This window comes from Aspergillus japonicus (genome assembly GCF_003184785.1).
Source record: "Aspergillus japonicus CBS 114.51 unplaced genomic scaffold BO86scaffold_11, whole genome shotgun sequence".
Lineage (NCBI taxonomy): Eukaryota > Fungi > Ascomycota > Eurotiomycetes > Eurotiales > Aspergillaceae > Aspergillus > Aspergillus japonicus.
Genome location: NW_020291648.1, coordinates 17,044 through 36,727, shown reverse-complemented (window position 1 = coordinate 36,727; position 19,684 = coordinate 17,044). Strand labels below are relative to the sequence as shown.

Genomic DNA, 19,684 nt, shown 5'->3' with positions numbered 1-19,684 from the left:
CTTGGTATGGTCTGAATTGCTAGTCCACTTCAGTCATTTTCACTTCGGCATCTTGTTATATCAATCTCCTGTCTCGCTCTATTCCCTCTTTCTTCCACCTGAAGAGCAAGTATTCTATATCTTGCGCTGATGGTCGAGACTTATCACAAGTAACTTGATAGGAACCCGGCGGGATTTGCCCGCAGGGGATACCCGCATGGCCTTCGCTGACCGCCAAATGCCAAATATCCGATCCAGACAGGTGAACTACTACTAGAACGAGGGGCCATAGCAAAATCAACCCGATCAATACTGCTCTGTTCCCATGCACATATTCTCACGGTGTTTCATTTCCTCTGCGCTATCTGTACCTAGCGCATATTTGACTCAGGTTCAGCATTGAGTCATCGTACCGTCACCTGGGTGAGGGTCATCAGGTCAACCTTGATGCATTATTGAGTCTCCGTACCATTATGATTCATCCAATACTCGATGACTCACACGAGAAGTTAATCAACTCTGTAACTTGTTATGCCGTAAGGAGTAACCAGGTTGAACACAGTGGACATTGAGAGGACCGGGTCCCCTGACAGCGAACCAAGCCGTCGCCGCCACATTAGACACCTATCAAAGAGCCATCGAACTCTCGAGTGGCCTAGTCTGAGACAGGTCCAGGCAAAACTACGGGTCAAATAATAATGTGCATGGCAGGGAAGGGGCTGGTTTTATCCACGCCAGTCAAGATCCAGAAGAATCTAGCGGGGTATCTATGGAGTACTATGTATGATCCGATGTGGTGTAATGGCTAACAGTAGTTTCGACTTCACATTACACCACATCGGAAGCGGCGGCGGCGATGATGGGCAGTAAGCAACGGTCGGAATTCCGTTCCCTGCTTCCACATCGAGAGGATCGGGGTCCCTTTATAGTAGGTCGGGTCAAGCTCCTCCCGCCTTTTTATGCAACAACAACAACCATCATCGCCTCCCGGGGAGTGCACTGGTCTTTCGTCTCATGACAAAACAGAGTCGATGGTTTTTCTGTACACGTCCATGATTAGTTACTCGATGCATACTGCATACGAATGGAGTAGCGGCTCTGGGAACCACCCATGTCTTTCCCTTTGTTAACCACGGACCTCCGATGAAGATTGATCCGTACTGCAGACCAACTCACACGTAGTAATTTGCTCGGTAACTTAGTCACTCCAAGCTACTAGCGCCTGATGGCTGGTTAGAGGAGCGGAGATAAGCGGTGTTTAGTCAGTAGTCACTGTGTAACTACTAAACTATATTTACGAAGTCTTGTGCGTAGAGTGAATAGGACTTCTAGGTAGGCTAAGACTATTACCTAGCAGATACCATCCATCCATGGAACGGAATCGATTTCAAGCCCGAAGCTCAGTTGGCTGGTTTGTCATCGAGGAGACCGGAGATTGTAAGCACCGATCCCGATCACAATCAATTGATGCCTTACATCAATCCAATCAAATCGAAGATTATCTACAACACGAAGTACTCCGTTCTCCGTAGGTACCTACTTAGTACCCATGCTGGGTATCTCCTAGTAACTACCTATTCTTTGAGCTCACAACCGTATTTCTTTGGTACTAGCCGAGTACACCTGCCTGAGGTGGCAGTCGTACAGTACCTGTCCAGCGAGCGGGTCTTTTCACCCGAGGCAGACCCCGCCCTGGTCTTGTTGCCCGCGCTAAAGCTCTTTAGGCACCGATGCTGGACGTCGCACTCGCCATTGGCACGCATCGATTGCCCGTCTGGTATAATATACCTGATCTAGGCCTAATAAAGTGCCCGCAGATGGTCTCTCTAATTTTTATCGATAGGGGATGCCGTCCTGATTGTTCTAGAACCGAGCAGAGACTGGGCCAATAAGAATACTCCATCATGCCTCGCGACTGACAGTAGGTCATATCTCCAAGGGGAACTTGGTCTGCTATGCCTATTTTTTTTTTCTGTTTATCATACGTAGTCTCTCCGAGTGCCTTCAATACGCAAGCGAGTTGTGAACCGTGGCTGGAGACTATTTACAGGTCAGGCTCATTCTTACCTTCATCCTTCATGCATGTGTGTGGGCGAGTGAGCGCTGATCTCCGTTCCGACCGAGTGGCTCGTGGTGGCTTGACTGTCGCTTGTTTATCTCTATGATTCTTCCGACATACCTACCTACTGCCTTCTTCTGTAGTACAACAAATACTATGTAGTCCAGGGATACAGGATGTATATGTATTAATTCACCGTAGTCACGCTCAACCAGTTGCCTCCTGTCCTTTCCATGCAATTGAAATGATGCTTCCTCAAATAGTAATTAGTAATACGCTCGATACGCATGAATCGTTTGATGATACGCAGTTTAACTTTCCTGAGTAAAACGCAAGCAATTAAATGCATAAAACAGGCTCGGGAAGTCGGGGCTCCGATGACGCTAAGAAGCGGAGGCTAAAATTGAATGTTTCCTCTTCCGTACCACACATGACGGGGACAGGCGCTGACGCCGACAATGAGGCATCAGGATTTAAATCCCCAGTCTTTCAAGTCAAGTCCCTACTCAGGGCTACGTATTAACTAACGAATAATTAGCTTCCTAATTATATATCCCTCTACAACTCCCCTCCTCCTTCCTATCCTCCCCCCTTTCACCTTGCAGTACCTTAACACCTTTAATTTTAATTAATCAACAAATCCATTTTCCCCCTCTCCGAACGACCTTGAGGTTGGATCAACATTGTACATTCCATTCCATCCCTTTCTAGGTCCTCTGCGCGTGGAAGCATATCTCGCGACAAGATTTGCGCCCAGCTTGCGAAAACACACCTTCGCCTACTTTGAGAATACCACCCTTCCTTCGATTCTTCTTAACATACAGGGTGGTCAATTTGAAACTCCTCCCAGCGTCTCTCACCTACCGCAAGCCACCTTCCTCATGGAGTAGTGCGCTTCGTCCTCTCGTTTCTCTATTTCTTTCGACACCACGCCTTCCGACCTCACAACTACAACTGTGAGACTTGACATTTCTGCGTGTCATCAAAAGAGCAAAGATGGCTCTCCCAGAAAATGAGCGCCTTCCTGGGGACAAGGCCGAGAACACTGATATCGAGTTGATGGAACGGGGAAGCGCATCCTCAGCCGAACATCGCAAGTCGGCCGGCCGTTCTTCCATATCTAGTTCGACGGTGGTCCCAGCAGGAGAGAAGGACAAGGGTTCGCGTCCTAATGCTCTAGCCAAATCCGAAGATCCAGATGCGCTTTTCGCGCACCTTCCCGAGCATGAGAAGGAGATTTTGAAGAAGCAACTGGATTCGCCGGATGTGAAGGTGTCGTTTTTCGCTCTCTTTCGCTATGCCTCGCGCATGGACATCTTGATCATGCTTGTTAGTGCGCTTTGCGCTATCGTGGCAGGTGCCGCTCTACCTCTATTTACCGTAAGTGGCTTGGTAGGGTGTTCCTTGTTGGCTCTGCAACTAACCTGGGCTTTCTTAGATTCTCTTCGGCTCACTGGCATCGGCATTCAGAGGAATTGCTCTATACGAACTCTCGTACCACGACTTCTATCACCAGTTAACCAAGAATGTTCTTTACTTTGTGTATCTTGGAATTGCCGAATTCGTTACCGTCTATATTTCCACCGTCGGCTTCATCTACACTGGAGAACATATTACTCAAAAGATTCGGGAACATTATCTGGAGTCTATTTTGAGACAAAACATGGGCTACTTTGATAGATTAGGAGCCGGTGAAGTTACAACTCGCATAACAGCCGACACGAATCTGATCCAAGACGGTATCTCGGAGAAGGTTGGACTCACACTAACAGCTCTGGCCACCTTCGTGACTGCGTTCATTGTCGCCTATATCAAATATTGGAAACTCGCTCTGATTTGTACCTCAACCATTGTTGCCCTTGTGATGACTATGGGAGGTGGTTCTCGCTTTATTGTCAAGTACAGCAAAAAGTCCTTGGAGAGCGCTGGTGCCGGCGGAACTGTTGCGGAAGAGGTCATCAGCTCAATTCGGAATGCCACTGCATTCGGTACTCAAGACAAATTGGCCAAGCAATACGAGGCTCATTTGGCCGAGGCCGAAAAATGGGGTATCAAGACCCAGATTATTCTCGGCTTTATGATTGGTGGCATGTTCGGTATCATGTTTTCCAACTACGGCCTTGGTTTCTGGATGGGCTCTCGTTTCCTCACTGATGGAGAGGTTAACGTGGGACAAGTATTGACTGTTCTTATGGCTATTCTGATCGGATCATTTAGTCTAGGAAATGTCGCCCCCAATGGTCAGGCCTTCACGAATGCTCTTGCCGCAGCCGTCAAGATCTATGGGACTATCGATCGTCCCTCTCCCCTGGATCCCTACTCCGAGGAGGGCGAGAAGCTCGAACACTTCGAAGGCAATATCGAATTCCGCGACATCAAGCACATTTACCCATCTCGTCCGGAAGTTACTGTTATGGATGGTGTTTCCCTGGTCATGCCTGCCGGCAAGACGACTGCCCTTGTTGGCCCATCGGGCTCGGGAAAGAGTACTGTTGTCGGTCTGGTCGAGCGATTCTATTTTCCTGTGGGAGGTTCCGTTCTTTTGGATGGCCATGACATTTCGACCCTTAACCTTCGTTGGCTGCGTCAACAAATATCGCTGGTGAGCCAGGAACCTGTCCTCTTCGGCACGACGATTTACCACAACATTCGACACGGTCTTATCGGCACGAAGTATGAAAACGAATCCGAGGACAAAATCAGGGAATTGATTGAAAATGCGGCGAAGATGTCCAACGCTCACGACTTCATCACAGCCCTTCCTGAAGGCTACGAGACGAATGTGGGTCAGCGCGGCTTCCTACTCTCCGGAGGACAAAAGCAGCGCATTGCTATCGCACGCGCTATAGTCAGTGACCCGAAGATCCTTCTGCTCGACGAAGCTACATCTGCTTTGGACACGAAATCTGAAGGTGTTGTTCAGGCAGCCTTGGATAGAGCTGCTGAAGGCCGCACTACTATTGTTATTGCTCACCGTCTTTCTACCATCAAGTCAGCCCACAATATTGTCGTTATGGTGAATGGTAGGATTGTGGAACAAGGCAACCATGACGAACTCGTTGGTCGCAAGGGCACCTACCACAGCCTCGTGGAAGCACAGCGCATTAACGAGGAGAAGGATGCGGAAGCCTTGGCTACTGATGAAGCCGATATGGATGAGGATGACTTCGCGAGGGAAGAGATTGAACGCATCAAGTCAGCAAGCAGTGGCACCGGCTCCCTAGCTGATGACGACGAGAAGATGTTCGCTGGTAATGGCCTTGGACGCAGTGGAACACACAAGTCAATTTCCAGCGCCATTCTGGCCAAGAGAGAGCCGGAAGTTGCCAAGAAATACTCGCTTTGGTCCTTGGTCAAATTCATTGCTTCCTTCAACCGCCCTGAGATTCTCTATATGCTCATCGGATTGGTCTTTGCGGTACTTTCCGGTGGTGGCCAACCCACCCAGGCCGTTCTGTACGCTAAGGCCATCAGCACTCTTTCGCTGCCAACGAGCGAGGCCGCTAAAATTAGGCATGATGGTGCGTTTTGGGCTTTGATGTTCTTTGTGGTTGGAATCGCCCAGTTCATCAATCTCTCTATCAATGGTGCCGCTTTCGCCGTGTGCTCGGAGAGATTGATTCGGCGAGCTCGGAGTATGGCCTTTAGATCCATGCTGCGTCAGGATATTACCTTCTTTGATAGAGAGGAAAACAGCACCGGTGCACTCACATCCTTTTTGTCGACTGAGACCAAACATCTGTCAGGTGTCAGTGGTGCCACATTGGGTACAATCCTTATGACCAGTACTACCCTAGGTGCAGCTATGATTATCTCTCTCAGCATCGGTTGGAAGTTGGCTCTGGTCTGTATTTCCGTCGTTCCGGTTCTGCTGGGATGTGGATTCTACCGCTTCTACATGCTCGCGCAGTTCCAACAAAGATCTAAGAGCGCCTACGAGGGCTCTGCAAGCTATGCCTGTGAGGCGACCTCGGCTATTCGCACCGTGGCCTCTCTCACCCGGGAAAAGGATGTTTGGGATATCTACCACGGCCAATTAGCGGCGCAAGGCCGTACAAGTTTGATCTCAGTGCTGAAGTCCTCTATCCTATATGCTGCCTCGCAGGCTCTGGTCTTTTTCTGTGTTGCCCTCGGCTTCTGGTACGGAGGTACGCTTCTGGGTCATCACGAGTATTCTGTCTTCCGTTTCTTTGTCTGCTTCTCCGAGATTCTGTTCGGTGCTCAGTCTGCTGGTACTGTTTTCTCATTCGCTCCAGACATGGGCAAGGCGAAGAATGCGGCGGCTGAATTCCGCAGACTTTTTGACAGGAAGCCGCAGATTGACACCTGGTCGGAGGAAGGCGAAAAACTTCAGTCTGTGGAGGGATCTATCGAGTTCCGTGATGTTCATTTCAGATACCCTACTCGCGCCGAACAGCCTGTCCTACGCGGACTGAATCTGACCGTCAAGCCCGGACAATATGTTGCCCTTGTGGGCCCAAGTGGTTGTGGTAAAAGTACCACCATTGCGCTTCTTGAACGGTTCTATGATGCCATTGCTGGAAAGGTTCTCATTGATGGCAAGGACATCACCCATCTGAACGTCAACTCTTACCGCAGTTTCCTATCGCTTGTTAGCCAGGAACCCACCTTGTATCAAGGCACCATTAGGGAGAATATTCTCCTGGGCGTCACTGGTGAGGACGTGCCCGAGGAGGCGCTGGTTAAGGCTTGCAAGGAAGCCAATATTTATGATTTCATCATGTCTCTCCCGTGAGTTCTCGTCCTGGAAACCATTTTCAAAGTTCTTTAACTAATGCTGCATCTCACAGAGATGGATTCAATACGGTAGTCGGCAGCAAAGGAGGCATGTTGTCTGGAGGTCAGAAGCAACGTGTAGCTATCGCACGGGCCCTGATCCGGGATCCGCGAGTCCTGCTTCTTGACGAAGCCACCTCTGCCCTTGACTCCGAATCCGAGAAAGTTGTGCAAGCAGCACTCGATGCTGCTGCACGGGGTCGAACCACCATTGCAGTTGCACACCGTCTCAGTACCATTCAGAAAGCCGACGTTATCTACGTATTTGACCAAGGCAAGATAGTGGAGAGCGGAACACACCAGGAGCTGATCCGCGCCAAAGGTCGCTACTTCGAGCTGGTCAACTTGCAGAGCCTGGACAAGGGCCACTAATTCAATTGCACTATATATCCTGTACAGTTGGTTTAATATCCTGCCTTTTTTTCACCGCTTCTTCTTACATCTTCAGCTCTTCCATGTTTTTTTTTTTTTTTTTTTTTTTTTTTTTTACGCCCTTGTTTCTCATGAGACATGAATTTGGAGGCATATGCATGATATTGTGTCCCCCACCGGATATTGTGACTCGCATTTACCATGTTGTGGAGTTGGCTGGTGGTATCTTGGGGTTTCGATGGAGAACATGAGACCTGTTTTTCTTGGAGGCGAATTAGAATACAGCCTCCCCTCCTTGCCGTGCGCACAGGTCGATGACCTGTATTGTACCTCTTGTACCTCTTATTGGAGACTTTCCCCTCATATAGAAACAAAAATTTGAGATGGAGTAAAAGAACACAACTCAAGCTCCCCTGTCTCGTAAGCCCTTAGTAGTTGTTGTAATGCCACGGGAAGGGTGATTCTCAATCGCGATCGCCCACTCCATACTCTCTTTGCACGTCAATTTGTCGCACTCCCCGCGCATCTGCAATCAGGCCCAGTAGTCCCTGCCCGACGTCCTTGATTTCATTGTATTCGTGCAACAGACGGATATGTTGTTGCACCGTGGCTTTTGGGTCGTTCCTGGCAAGCACGGTGAAGTTGATCGGTAAGCATTCATCCTGTCCTTGATTCTATGAGCGAGCGGACTCGGGGGGGGGGGGTTTCATACTTCAAGTGGGCCTTGGCTTCGGCGATCTGAGCCTCCAAGTCGGCGATCTGGGTTTGTGTATCTGCAATCGACTGGCGTAGTATAGACTGAAGCGAGATGAGACAAGATATGAGAGGTTCATTCCTTTTTAAGTGAAACGTACCAGCTTCTTTTCTTTGGATGCTTGTTGGTCGGCTGGAGATGCTTGTCTGTTGCCGGATTCGGCGGTGGAGCCTCGCGGAGATGGCATGATGAATTGATAATGATCCCGTCCAGCAGATTAATTGTTCAATTGGAGTTTAGGAATCTCCTGGGGTTCGTATTAGTGGCAATGAGGAAACAAAGTGAAAGAGAAGGGATAACTTTCAACAACAGGTGGACTACATACCACTTGATCAGGACCTGTATCGTACTGTACTGTACACTGTACTGTACACTGTACTGTACAGAAGCAATAAGGTAGTGTGGAGTATGAGTAATCTGTTAGTTCCCTTTTCCAAGTACTTACGGATAGTTCTTATGGATTTCTGGATTTCTGGAATCATGATGGAAGTAACAGGTTACCTTAGTAGCTAGTAGTATAAGTATAGAAATGCGGAGCCCATGGCCCAATCCGCGTTGCCCGAATGCGCTTTAGATGTGCACAGGCTGTGGATGCTTACGTCCTCCACCATCCCGATCCATGATCGGCCAACACTCTCTCTCTCTCCCTCTTCCTCACTCGCTCTTTGTCCCCTCCCTCTCTTTCCTCTCTCTCTGTATCTACTGTACATCCCCCTTCTCTCTTCTCTCCCTATTGTCCCCTCCTTACACACCTTTTTTTTTTTGGGTTCCCTCCAGAAAGAAAAAGGAAGTGGCAACCATGGCAATAACGAGTCGATTTCACCTGTCCGGGTTGCTGGTAACCTTGCTGCTGGCCATCCCAGCGTGCGCTCACGAAGGCCATGAAAATGTCCCTGACGGTGCCGCCATCTCCGAAGATCCGATTGTAGGTTTCATCTTGCCTTGGAATCACAACCATTTCTCCCCCCCCCCCCCCCCCCCCCCCTCCTCTTTCTGTCTCAAAATTGACAAATTTCCCTTCAGGATTCGACTCTATGGCTGCATATGATTCTCATGGGACTTGCCTTTGGCATTATTTTCCCCTTGGGTATGGTTCTCGGGGTAAGTATAAGTCTCTCCGTACTTATCTCCGACCGCCTCATTTGGATGGCTGCGGAGTTATACTTGAATGTCTGGACCTGGGGTTTAACGTCTCTTGCTTGTCAACTAGATTGTACGGTCGCGCTGGCATGTTCCTCTCCAGATTGTCGGCACAATTGTCGCAGTAGTCGCATACTTCCTGGGCCATGCGCACAAGGGTCGCCAATTCGCCAAAAACGTCCATGCGTCTTTCGCAAATACACTGATGTTGATGATGGTGGTTCAAATCGTCCTGGGCGTCTATCTCAAGCTACACCTCACCAAGGGTATCCACGGGCGGATTCGTCGGGTCATGGTGGTTGCGCACGGAGTCGTCGGCAAGGCCATGCCGGTCGCAAGCTGGGTTCAGATGCTGTTTGGAGGGATCACGGCCATGGGCTTCTGCCGGGATGACCACTTGGGACAGTGTCTGGCTCACTTCATCATGGGCAGCGCTTTCATCGCCTATGGAATTCTGCTTACCATCCTGCTCCTTGTTGGTCAGTACTGGCTGCGCCGCACGGGACGCAGCCAGGAGTTCTTCGACTCGCTGATCATCGCCGCCTGGGGATGCGTCAACACCTTCACTGAGCACCGGTGGGGAGGTCCCTGGGTTCACAATGATCTACAGCATACCACGATGGGAATCGTTTGGTGGTGTGCCGGGCTGCTGGGTATTTGGCTGAGCCGGAAACGCAATGGCCGCCCCAAGCGCAATCTCATCCCAGCCCTGGTTATTCTGCTCACCGGTTATGCCATGTCCGCTCACCCCCAGCATCTGATGATCAGTACTATGATCCACTCCATCTTCGGTTACACCTTGATGGCGGCCGGCTTTACCAGGATTATCGAAATCTCCTTTGTGCTCAGAGACAAGGGCACCGTCAGCCCGGACGGTTCCGACCCGAATAGCTTTCAGTATCTCACGCCTTTCGTAAGTCGCCTGGTCACTCTCGATTTCTGAGCTACCGTACTGACTCGATGCTAGTTGTTGTACGCGTCTGGGTTCCTCTTCATGGGCGCCACCGAAGAACAAATGCAACTGCTCAGCGACGCTGGAATCACACATGTTTCTTACGTCCTGATCCTGTACAGCATTGCTTTCATTCTCTTCCTTTGTACGTTGTACCTGACTATCCCACTGATATGCCCGGAGGCCTTGCTCTAACATCCTTCCTCTCAGTCGTTAATGTCCTCCTGCATATCTACGCTGCTCACGCATGGCCTGAATCCACCAAGCCACCGTCCCGCTCCCGCTCCTCCAGCTTTGCAGATGACGCCGGCGAAAGCGCGCCTGGCTACAAGCCTAACCAGCCCAACGGCCGCTTTCTGAACGGCCACGCCCGCTCGGCATCTGAGAACCAGCACGTCCATGACGCCGAGGAGTTCGAGCTGCAGGGGCTCATTTCCGATGAGGAAGACAACGGGGAGCACAGCAGAAACACAATGGGACCTCGGAAAGTGGACGACGAGGAAAGCTCTGCTCTCGTTGGTAAGGAAACGTCAACGCATTGATATTAAGGAGTTTAAATCATATAACTTTCTTTCGGGCGTGTTCCATTTCAGCAAGCTTGAACTGTTCATATCTCTTTTCCGACTCCCAAAATGCATTGGACTTTACTTGGAATACCATTGGACCTTGAAATACTGGTTTCAAATGACTTGTCCCGCCCGGTCTTTGAAGGGGTCGGGTTCAAGGTTGCATTGCAGCGCAACAAATAGACGTGGATGATTGGCTAAGGGATATACCTATGAGCGTCGTGCTTTTAACAAAAGTCTTAAATATTCAGGCGCGCAGGACGTTGAGAGAGACACGCCACCTCCAACGGCCACACAGTCGACAGCCATGGGTAGTGCTTGAAGAGTGTTCGATTGTAGTATTGTCAAATCTATCATACACGTCGTTACCTCTGGTGGTAAATCGCTAGGCGTGGAGCATTACAGCGCAGGCGTAGATATGCAAAGATCCGTACCGCCCTGTAGTAGGGAACAAGATAAGAACGCCCAATTGACCCTTTTCATTTCCGGCACCAAACCCCAGAAGGTGGATTCCTTTCCTTATCTGTGCGCCTCTGCACTCTTTTATCCCCCTCTGCAGGATGCTTGTTGGGGCTGGTCGAGCTCATCAAGGTGCCAGAGCGGGTGCCCCGTCCAAGGGAATTGGGTTCGGGACTGGAATCACAGCCGGCAGCAGATGATCAACCTCCGGCGGGAAGATAGGGTGCAGGGGATAGATGGGGGCGGTCAGCCGTTCACCGTCGAACAGCAGCATGTTCTGGAGGGGCTGCTCGCGGGCACTGAGCACATTGATCACGTCCTGCGCCAGACTGCCACCGACGAAGGCGGCCACGGGACTCAGCTCGCTGTTCAGGTTCTGCAAGAAGGTGCGCAGGAATTCCGCGTCGAGGGTGGCGATGTCCAGTTTCAGTTCCTGGTGGCCGTCTCGCGCGAGCTTGGTGAAGACTTCGAGGTCCTGGTGGGAGAATGTCGGGAGCGCGCCGGCGGAGAGTTTCTGGTACTCCCACAGCGCGCGGAGGCAGGTGAGGAGCGGGGTGACCTGCTTGCGTTTGCGGGGCAGACGCGTGAACTCCTCGGGAAGCGGGGAGGTGTTGGCCAAGATCAGCGGGGAGTAAACCTCGCGCTTGGTCACCATCTCAATGACCTTCTCGTTCTCCTTCTTGGTGGTGATGTTGAGGATACTCCGCGTCGGGGTCTCCTGGGTGACCGATGCCACGTTGGATCTGGACCGCTCGATCACAAAGTCGTGGGAAATCAGATCGGCGAAGACGAAGCCGTAGAAGCCGTGCAGGCCGGCGGCGTAGAAGGGCCGGTTGGCTATCCGACAGGCGGCATTGATGGTCGTGTAAGTGTGGAAGTCGAGTTCGGTGGCGATCGTGATGTCGAATTGGGCAAAGTACTCCGGTTGCTTGAGGTGCACATCTTCCGTGTCAATGTGGAGCTGGACCCGAGGGTTCATGGCACGGATGGCCGGCGCTGCAGCTTGTGCTCGCTGGAAAATCGCGTCAGCATCTGAATGAGAGCTTGATGGAGGATAACGGTTCCACCCTTACATTCTGGCCTACACAATCCTCATTCACGAAGAATTGCGCGCCGAGATCCTCCTCCGTCACACTCTCGTGGTCGATGATGGTAAGAGAACCGATGCCCGCAAGCACCAGGTTTTTGGCGACCTCGTTCGCCAGAGCTTTGAATGTGATCAGTAGGATATTCGCCGATCGCAGCCTAGGAGAAGACCGAGGGTCAGGACACGCTACGCAAGCCACGGAGGGTACTACCGAGGTAGCTCACTTTTCTTGAGCTTTGACTCCCCAGAGACGGATTTGGCGGTCATAGAGCGCGATTTCATCTTTTCCGTCCCACGATTACCGTCAGGAATGCTATTCATTGTTGACAATTTGTGAGGTTTATGGATTAAACACACCTGCGCTCATCGCCGGGGCTGGCTGCGACTCCATGGCTGAATGACGTATAATGCGGGAAAAGAGGCAATCTCCAGCTCACGCGACAGAGAGCCCGTCCCGCGCGGTGAATGGACCTGAGTTGAGTGACACGCTTTCAAACCGAAGAGATAATATTCCGCAGCAATCAAGGGATGGTGGTTGACTTTTAATGGTAGGCGGACGCAGGTATGCGCGCAGGTCGGGTTGGGGGGGGGTTTGGAGGCCAGTATTGGAAGCAAGGATTGGGCAGTTAGATCTAGGAAACTAGACACAGGTAGACAGAAGAGATGGAGAAGGGAAGATATAGGAGTAGACGAGGGTGAGAGGAGAAGGAAAACCGAGTTGGGGATATGAGAAGGAAGCCAAAGTGAATTGAATGTGAAGATTGAATATGTCTCCGTACAGTACCGCATCTCCTCTGTAATCTTTCTATCTATCGTCATCACGTGTCGATAATAAGCTTAGTCGCTTATCGCTGGGAGTTGGCAATGAAAGCCCGCGGGCGGGCGTCATTCTGGACCATCTCTTGGTCTTTCTCCACCTCCATTTACTTCCTCCCTCTTTCCACTCGCCTTCTCAATATCCATCATCTTCTCTTCTTCCTTCACATACTCTTTCAGCTTCATCTTTCCTACTCACACATACTCTCTCTTTCATCCCATCTCCCCCCATATCCTCCTTCATTGATCCATCTTCCGGTTTTATCTCTGCATTGTCCTTCTGTGGCACCTTTATCCTTTGTGTGGTTATCGGGTTCCCGTATAGTTGCCCGCTGTACGCCCTCCCCCCCAACCCCCAAAACAATTCACCACGGTGGATGGGTTAATTCTTAACATCAAGTTATGGTACGTGGCTCACAGCCATCTGCGGAGAACACATTATACCGCGTATCATCGGTAATGCTGACTTTCTGACGTCCTGCACATCAAGTCCGGGAACTACGATTATCCTCCCGCCTCCCGCCGTCCTTCTCGAGGGTCTCGTACCAACAACGACCGACAGCAACGCCCTGTTCTAAATCGTCTACAACATCTCCAGGAACTGCTCAATTCCGAGCGTAACCGTAACAATTCGGCTCGTGCGCTTGAAACTTTAAACCAGGAGTTGGAGGAATACCGGGGCAGGTCCTCGTTTATCGCCGAGGAGGCCAGGGCAGCTCTGGACCGGCAGTTTCAACAAGTTCGAGCGGAACGCCAGATCTGGAATCAACATCAAGCCAACGACAGCACGGCAGGTCCGGTGCGTCCTGGTGGTCAGAGACCGCACGCGTTGAGTGTGACAGTTGTGAACTCGGAAGCAAGTGCTTCTGACCCGACCCGATCTGGCAGTAGGACTCCGAGGTTCCGTCCTCTCAGAGCGGAGGATCGGATTGGCCGCGTGAGAAGAAGCAGAGGCGCAAATCAAACGTCTCTTCTGGATGAGCCGGTTCCCCGTCTCGAGTCACCAACGGTCGTGCCGCAGCAATTGGAGAGTGAATCCCCAATGGATCACTGGAGGACAAAGCGTCGCAAGTTGGAGACGGATGATCATAGAGAAGGTCTGCAGAACTTTCGTTACGGTCAATATGGTCAGGTGGTACCAGGACCACTCAGAATGGAGTTAGCCAGCTGTGACGGAGGCACATACGAACCGGACGGAGAAAGCTCCTGGCCCGAGAACATCCTTCGCAATGACTCCACCGTGTACTGCACAAAATCAGACCGATGCAACTTGGTTTTGAAACACCAAGCTGGAATCCCTTTTTGTTTGCAGAAGATCGTCATCAAGGCGCCGAGAATCGGTTATGATGCTCCGTAAGTGATAGCGGCTTCACAACGTCAATGTCGCTGCTGACTCTGTTAGTAGGATTCAGGAAGGCATGGTTTTTGTCTCAATGACATCTGACGACCTTTTGGCTCGTACAGCCGCATCTCATGTTCAATGTGAGGCGACCAGACGGACTGGGCGAAATTGGCACAATGGAATGCAGCCATCCCAGGAATACCTGAATGCGCACCGGCCTCGCCTGCCAAATATTCGAGGGAACATGGCCGATCCCAATCTCAACACCGAAACGTCTGACACTGACAACAACAACAACAACAACAACAACAACAACAACCCTGCGAGGTCCATCGAGGGAGGCGAACCTGATCCCATACCGGAGTTTCGCACCATAACCAATTACGATGAACAATCGGACGCACGTTCGGATGCCCACGGACGGAATGACGATGATGACGAGACTCCTTACCTCACCGAGATAGAGCGTCTGGAGCCTGATCGGTTCGACGACGCCGCCATCTGTTCGGACACCAGTGACAGTTCAAGCGAAGCTGAACTCGCGGGAATGGGTACATTTCCTCGCCGCCGCCGGGCTTTATCAAGGCAGATTCGAGCCATGCGGCGTCGCTATGAAGCAGCACACCCAAGGCACCGTCCACGTTCGCCCGATACACCTCCCCCCCAACGCCACGAAGACTCGCAGCCCCTGGATTCTTCACTTATGAAACCCCATGCACGGTTTCACATTGCCAGACACAAGAGCATGGTCAGCATCAAGTTTGATCCCCCACCGTAAGTTCTATGCCTTGCCACTCGAGAAGACCCTACGTGTCTAACTTGTTGTCATCATACAGCTCAGGAAGATACATCCTTGTCAAGCTGTGGAACCCCCATAGCGGAAAGAACATAGACATTCAGAGCATCGTTGCTTACGGCTATGGTGGCCCGAGGTTCTTCCCAGCCGCAGGTCTCAGATGAGCCCATGATACCTCTTGCGTGCAAACTCTCACCACCACACGGATCTGTGTGTTCGCTTCATGGTTGCCGGTTGTGCAAATGTGCACCGCAAGCCACCTTCGGGCACTCTCAAGGACTGACCTTGCATTCTATTACACACAGCCAGGACTTATTGGTCCCTGTCTTCCTTCATACCCATACCCATACCCATGCCCATACCTCCTGATCGAAAACAATACCCAATTAAGATAGAAATGTTTTTCAAGCACCCGTATGTTTCACACCTCTGAGGTGGTGGGACGATGTTCCGAGTATTCTGGTTACCCGTGCCTGAAATCGGCGTTGTATTAATGTGGGATAACAAATGAAACAGAATGGTCCTCCTTTCTTCTTCAAAGGAAAAAAAAAGGGTCTGCTCCGTGACGTAGCCTTGCTATCAGCATATGTTCGCCACCATTGGGCTCCGGCTCCAGTATGCTTACGAAGTCGAGGGCTGGCTAATCGAGAAGGGCCTGGGTGGACGCTACCTATTAACTCACCTCTCCATGTGCATGCACATTAAACTACTACTCGAGTCAAATAAGCAAAGCTGGAAAGGAATACCTGGAAGGAGCCGCCGCTTGCGAGGTGTAGAGAAGTGCCGAGTTACAGGAGCGCAATTCTGTTCGGTTTGAAAAGTTCGTAAGTATTAAAGTATGGTATGTGTAGTAAGGCAACGACTGCAGACGGTTCAGTGAACAAGTCGCCCCTCCGCCCACAGGCTAAACATCAAGCGTACACAAACAGATAGATTGGTAGTCCCCAATGCGTAAAACTCGGACAAAAATGAGCAAATGGGCCATCTAGCGCCAGTGAAGCCACACATAGGCCCTTCCAACAACCTCAACATGAAACAAAGCCAACAACGAGTTTTGTGAGAGATCACATCAGCCCTCGTCAGCAAATCTGAAAGTAGTATGCGTATGTATGTACAGGAAGAGATGGGTGAGTCGTAGCTCGGTCGTGCGCGGGGTGAAAAGAGGACAGTCAGAAGAGGGAGCCAAGCGGGATCAACCACGCTTTGAGTAGGAGTATGTGTGTAGAGAGAGGTAAAAATCAACCTGATACCATAGGCAACAGTGTGATTGGTGCTAGGACGACGTATCGAGGCCGACGTTATCTCGAATCGATTCTCTCGTTTCTCGTCTCTCATGCAAAGATCGTCGAACGCCGAAGGTGAAATCTCTTCGGGCGAGAGACATCAAACAGATGATCAAACCAAAATGGTACTCCTGAAATAGAAAAAGAGAATTCAACTCCACCCTTAAACAAAGAAAACTCGTATTTTGAATCCAAGAACGGAAATTCGAAGGAATATGTATAGGTAAATCATATGACAACGACGTCTCCCTCAGCATCCGCTGGGTCGGAAGCCATCATATCACCATATTTACCCACGGTCATCAACATCGAGTCGTCGTCAAGATCAATGGCGCTATCGTCATTATTCGGAGCATGGAAGCCAGCAATGCTCTCGGGAATATTGGTAGGCTTCTCGTTTTCGGTATCATTAGGGTTTGACTCGGTATCCACTTGGGGCCGCAGAGAATCCTGAGTTTGACTCATGCTCTCTGTTGACGTGGAGCTAGGAGTCGGTCGTACTCTTGCCTCGCCTCCGAGCTGAGAATCAGTTGTCATCATTGAGTCACTTCTCTCGTGACCCGATAAGTTTGAGGGCTTCATGAGAAATCCACTCTGCCCTTGCTGGTTCGCAGCCATACCAGCGTGTTGCAGAGTACTTGGCTTGTAACGCATGAACCCTCCCTTTTCAGCTTGCCATAACATCATTTCATGAAAGAAGACCTTGGTCATCCACCAAGCGCTGAAACTTTGAGCGCCTCCCAGGGTAAGTCGCCGCAGGATGCAATCCCACAGAGCATCGACTTTCTCAATTATGCACTGAGTGCGGTGATGCGGGAAAGCTCCCGGAAGATTTAGAATGAAAGAGATCCACTTGTCCGGGAAGTTGTAGTCATCGCCGGTCGCCTCGTCAACGGGGAATTTGTGTACTTTGGTGTCTTCTTCGGTATCAGGCCTGGCGAAGAAGGGGAGAGTGGTGGATGGGTTGATGTCTGTAACTGGGGTGAGGAGAGATCGAATGTCGTGCTTCAATATCTGTTCGGTTGCACGCTCCGCGCAGCTGGGAATATTGGCTTTCATGATCATTTCTTTGGGGTCAACCAAGGTCTTGAAATCGAACCACATCTGATTTCTGTTATCGGGATGGCACAACCATGCGGCAGCCGCGTTGGCAGACTGGTTGACATCAAGCATATGCTTAAGTAGATTACAGAAGATATGCGCTGGGAGCAGTCTGGCCAGAGAAACATGTGTGGGTTGAGTCTTGAATGTGTCCGCAATGTGGGCGGTCAGCCGTTGCGAAATGGAGCAAAAAGCATCCAAAACCAATTTCGGCACCACCTGAGTGGTGAGCGGTGCGACGAACGCAATCATTTTCTGATACATGATCCAATCGCACTCCTTGATCCATGGTGCAAGGTTAGGATGCGTTAAGAGCTTCTGCACAGGAACTGTCAGAGTGCCATGGAAGGCCGAGAAGTATCGGAGCATGTTCTTTTCCTTGCAGTATCGGAAACTGTCAATGACAGAAATACAATGTGAGCGATAAAGTGCTGCAAGGGCAGCAGCGATCTTTGGGTCCGTGTTTGCTGGGAGGTATTGCTGTATATCAGGAAGGTGAAGGTCTTCATTATCGATGGAAGGCGTGTCGCATGAAGGTAGATCGAGCATTTGATGGATGATTTTGCCGGCCTGGCTTGCCATATTATCCAGGGTGATGGCGGAATCACCATAAGAGTAAGATGAGATCGGACAACCACAACCTGGATTCGAGGTATTGGTCGAGAATCTGGGGGTGAATGATGTTGTGGGGGAAGGGAATTCGGCGGTATCAGCAGGTGGTTGGGGTGCGACGCTGATGCTACAGGCTTCATCAATACTTTGCGTCAGTCAAATGGCATGGAACATTGATCATACCTTTTCTGCATGATATCTTCGACCTTGGTATCCGTAACACCAGTGGAACCATTTCCACTCATCGGCAACTGGGGGTTTAGTGGTGGGGGCTTCTGCTGTTTCTCCTCGATCACGGTCAAATCCACGTAGTGGTACTTTGATTCACCACGAACTCCCAACCGTCTCGTCTGAACGTTGGGAAAGATGATTCGAACCAATTTCCCAAATGACGCGGGGTTCAACACCGAGACACGCTCTGTGCCACATTTCTCGGCGTAACAGCAATAGACGCGATCACGTCTGACCGAGCCGCTACTTTTCCTGCAGTTCTCCTTCAACCTATAGCCAGGTGAGCATGGCTGCCAGAGTCCAAGATCAAACCGCTGCTTACCAGATCATAGCAAAGACCTGCTTCACCTTTTCAGCCTTGCCGCCAGCACCTTCATGCTTCAGGACCTCAGCTGCCATCTGCTTCAGGGTGAACCCCTCATATTGGCGTAGTAGTTTCCGCAGCTCGTTATCGTTGGCGAGGGAGGAGCTGGACCCTTTCTTCTTCTTTGCGCCTGCCTCGGAATTCTCATTGTCCTCCAGTACGTGCTCCGGCACATGGTTTTCAATCCCACTATCATACATAGCCGCAAACTGTGGCATCGGCATGGAGAGGCCGTGAGCCGGCATACCGGCCGACAGTGAGTGATGGGATAGATGGTGACTGTGCATTGCATGGGCCGGGAACTCCTCAGCGCGCGGCATAACGGGATGATGGGCCTCTTGCAGCGTCGGGTCGAGAGATGCGCCGTTTACCTGGTGCGACAGCTGCTGTCCGAATCGCATGATGATTTCCTCCGGGTTACTGGCGAAGACACTATGACCGGTGGGCTGCGTGGGCAAGAACTGGGGGAATCCGTCTGTGATCTGTTGATCCTGGGTCTGTTGAGTGGTGGTGGAATGAATGCTAGCCGTTGAGCCTCGCGACCGTGGGCGACGGCTGTTCCTTGATACTACAGTTTCCGATCGTGATCGCATGAGATCAGCGGTACCGGGGCGGCTGAGTGGTGCTACTAATTGGGTTGTCTGAGAAGCAACACTCGACGCCTGCGAGGCCGCTCGGCCCACTGTGCCTGCACGGTTAGCCGGCCAAACTTATAAACTTATGAAGCAGCAGCAGGGCAGGAAGCAACCCAAACCCCCAAGGGACAGACGGTACGGAACAGTCAAAGCCCGATGAACCACCGAGACAGGTCGCATGCAGGAAGAAAAGCAGTGTCTCTTACCCATATCAGGAGGCATATTCTTCTTAATTCCACTTTATTGACTGGGAGGGGAAGATTTTCGAATACTGCTACACACAGCGCACGTTGCTGGGTGAGAGACGGGTTTGGTTTGATGTGGTAACCACGGGCAATA

At 51.0% G+C, this 19,684-nt stretch overlaps 6 protein-coding genes across 6 annotated transcripts; 3 read left to right on the top strand and 3 right to left on the bottom strand.

Moving 5' to 3' along the window:
• Positions 1–3,097: 3,097 nt before the first annotated feature.
• mdr1 (ABC multidrug transporter Mdr1) lies at positions 3,098–7,207 on the top strand (the record flags this gene model as incomplete). Its single annotated transcript, XM_025667762.1, has 3 exons — positions 3,098–3,418; positions 3,477–6,790; positions 6,850–7,207. 3 exons carry the CDS (start codon positions 3,098–3,100, stop codon positions 7,205–7,207), a joined length of 3,993 nt encoding a protein of 1,330 aa, XP_025529787.1.
• A 183-nt stretch (positions 7,208–7,390) lies between these two features.
• On the bottom strand, positions 7,391–8,392 carry BO86DRAFT_387343 (SWI5/SAE3 family protein). The gene is made up of 4 exons (XM_025671563.1): positions 8,287–8,392; positions 8,062–8,208; positions 7,920–8,005; positions 7,391–7,831 (listed from the first exon to the last, which is right to left on the bottom strand). The coding sequence occupies exons 2-4, from the start codon at positions 8,146–8,148 to the stop codon at positions 7,672–7,674; spliced, it is 333 nt and encodes a 110-aa protein (XP_025529786.1). The 5' UTR covers positions 8,149–8,208; positions 8,287–8,392; the 3' UTR covers positions 7,391–7,671.
• Positions 8,393–8,609: 217 nt separating this feature from the next.
• Positions 8,610–11,014, top strand: BO86DRAFT_334184 (Ytp1 family protein). The gene is made up of 5 exons (XM_025668848.1): positions 8,610–8,886; positions 8,985–9,062; positions 9,172–10,014; positions 10,069–10,198; positions 10,264–11,014. Exons 1-5 carry the CDS (start codon positions 8,761–8,763, stop codon positions 10,593–10,595), a joined length of 1,509 nt encoding a protein of 502 aa, XP_025529785.1. The 5' UTR covers positions 8,610–8,760; the 3' UTR covers positions 10,596–11,014.
• A 191-nt stretch (positions 11,015–11,205) lies between these two features.
• BO86DRAFT_408114 (E1 ubiquitin-activating protein AOS1) lies at positions 11,206–12,556 on the bottom strand (the record flags this gene model as incomplete). The annotated part of the gene is made up of 4 exons (XM_025674324.1): positions 11,206–12,090; positions 12,152–12,323; positions 12,390–12,447; positions 12,523–12,556. 4 exons carry the CDS (start codon positions 12,554–12,556, stop codon positions 11,206–11,208), a joined length of 1,149 nt encoding a protein of 382 aa, XP_025529784.1.
• A 536-nt stretch (positions 12,557–13,092) lies between these two features.
• BO86DRAFT_334178 (uncharacterized protein) lies at positions 13,093–15,643 on the top strand. The gene is made up of 4 exons (XM_025668847.1): positions 13,093–13,386; positions 13,472–14,334; positions 14,384–15,097; positions 15,160–15,643. Exons 1-4 carry the CDS (start codon positions 13,384–13,386, stop codon positions 15,281–15,283), a joined length of 1,704 nt encoding a protein of 567 aa, XP_025529783.1. The 5' UTR covers positions 13,093–13,383; the 3' UTR covers positions 15,284–15,643.
• Positions 15,644–16,630: 987 nt separating this feature from the next.
• On the bottom strand, positions 16,631–19,567 carry BO86DRAFT_417207 (RFX family transcription factor; the record flags this gene model as incomplete). Its single annotated transcript, XM_025675022.1, has 4 exons — positions 16,631–18,242; positions 18,299–18,616; positions 18,669–19,392; positions 19,552–19,567. 4 exons carry the CDS (start codon positions 19,565–19,567, stop codon positions 16,631–16,633), a joined length of 2,670 nt encoding a protein of 889 aa, XP_025529782.1.
• Between the last annotated feature and the right edge of the window lie 117 nt (positions 19,568–19,684).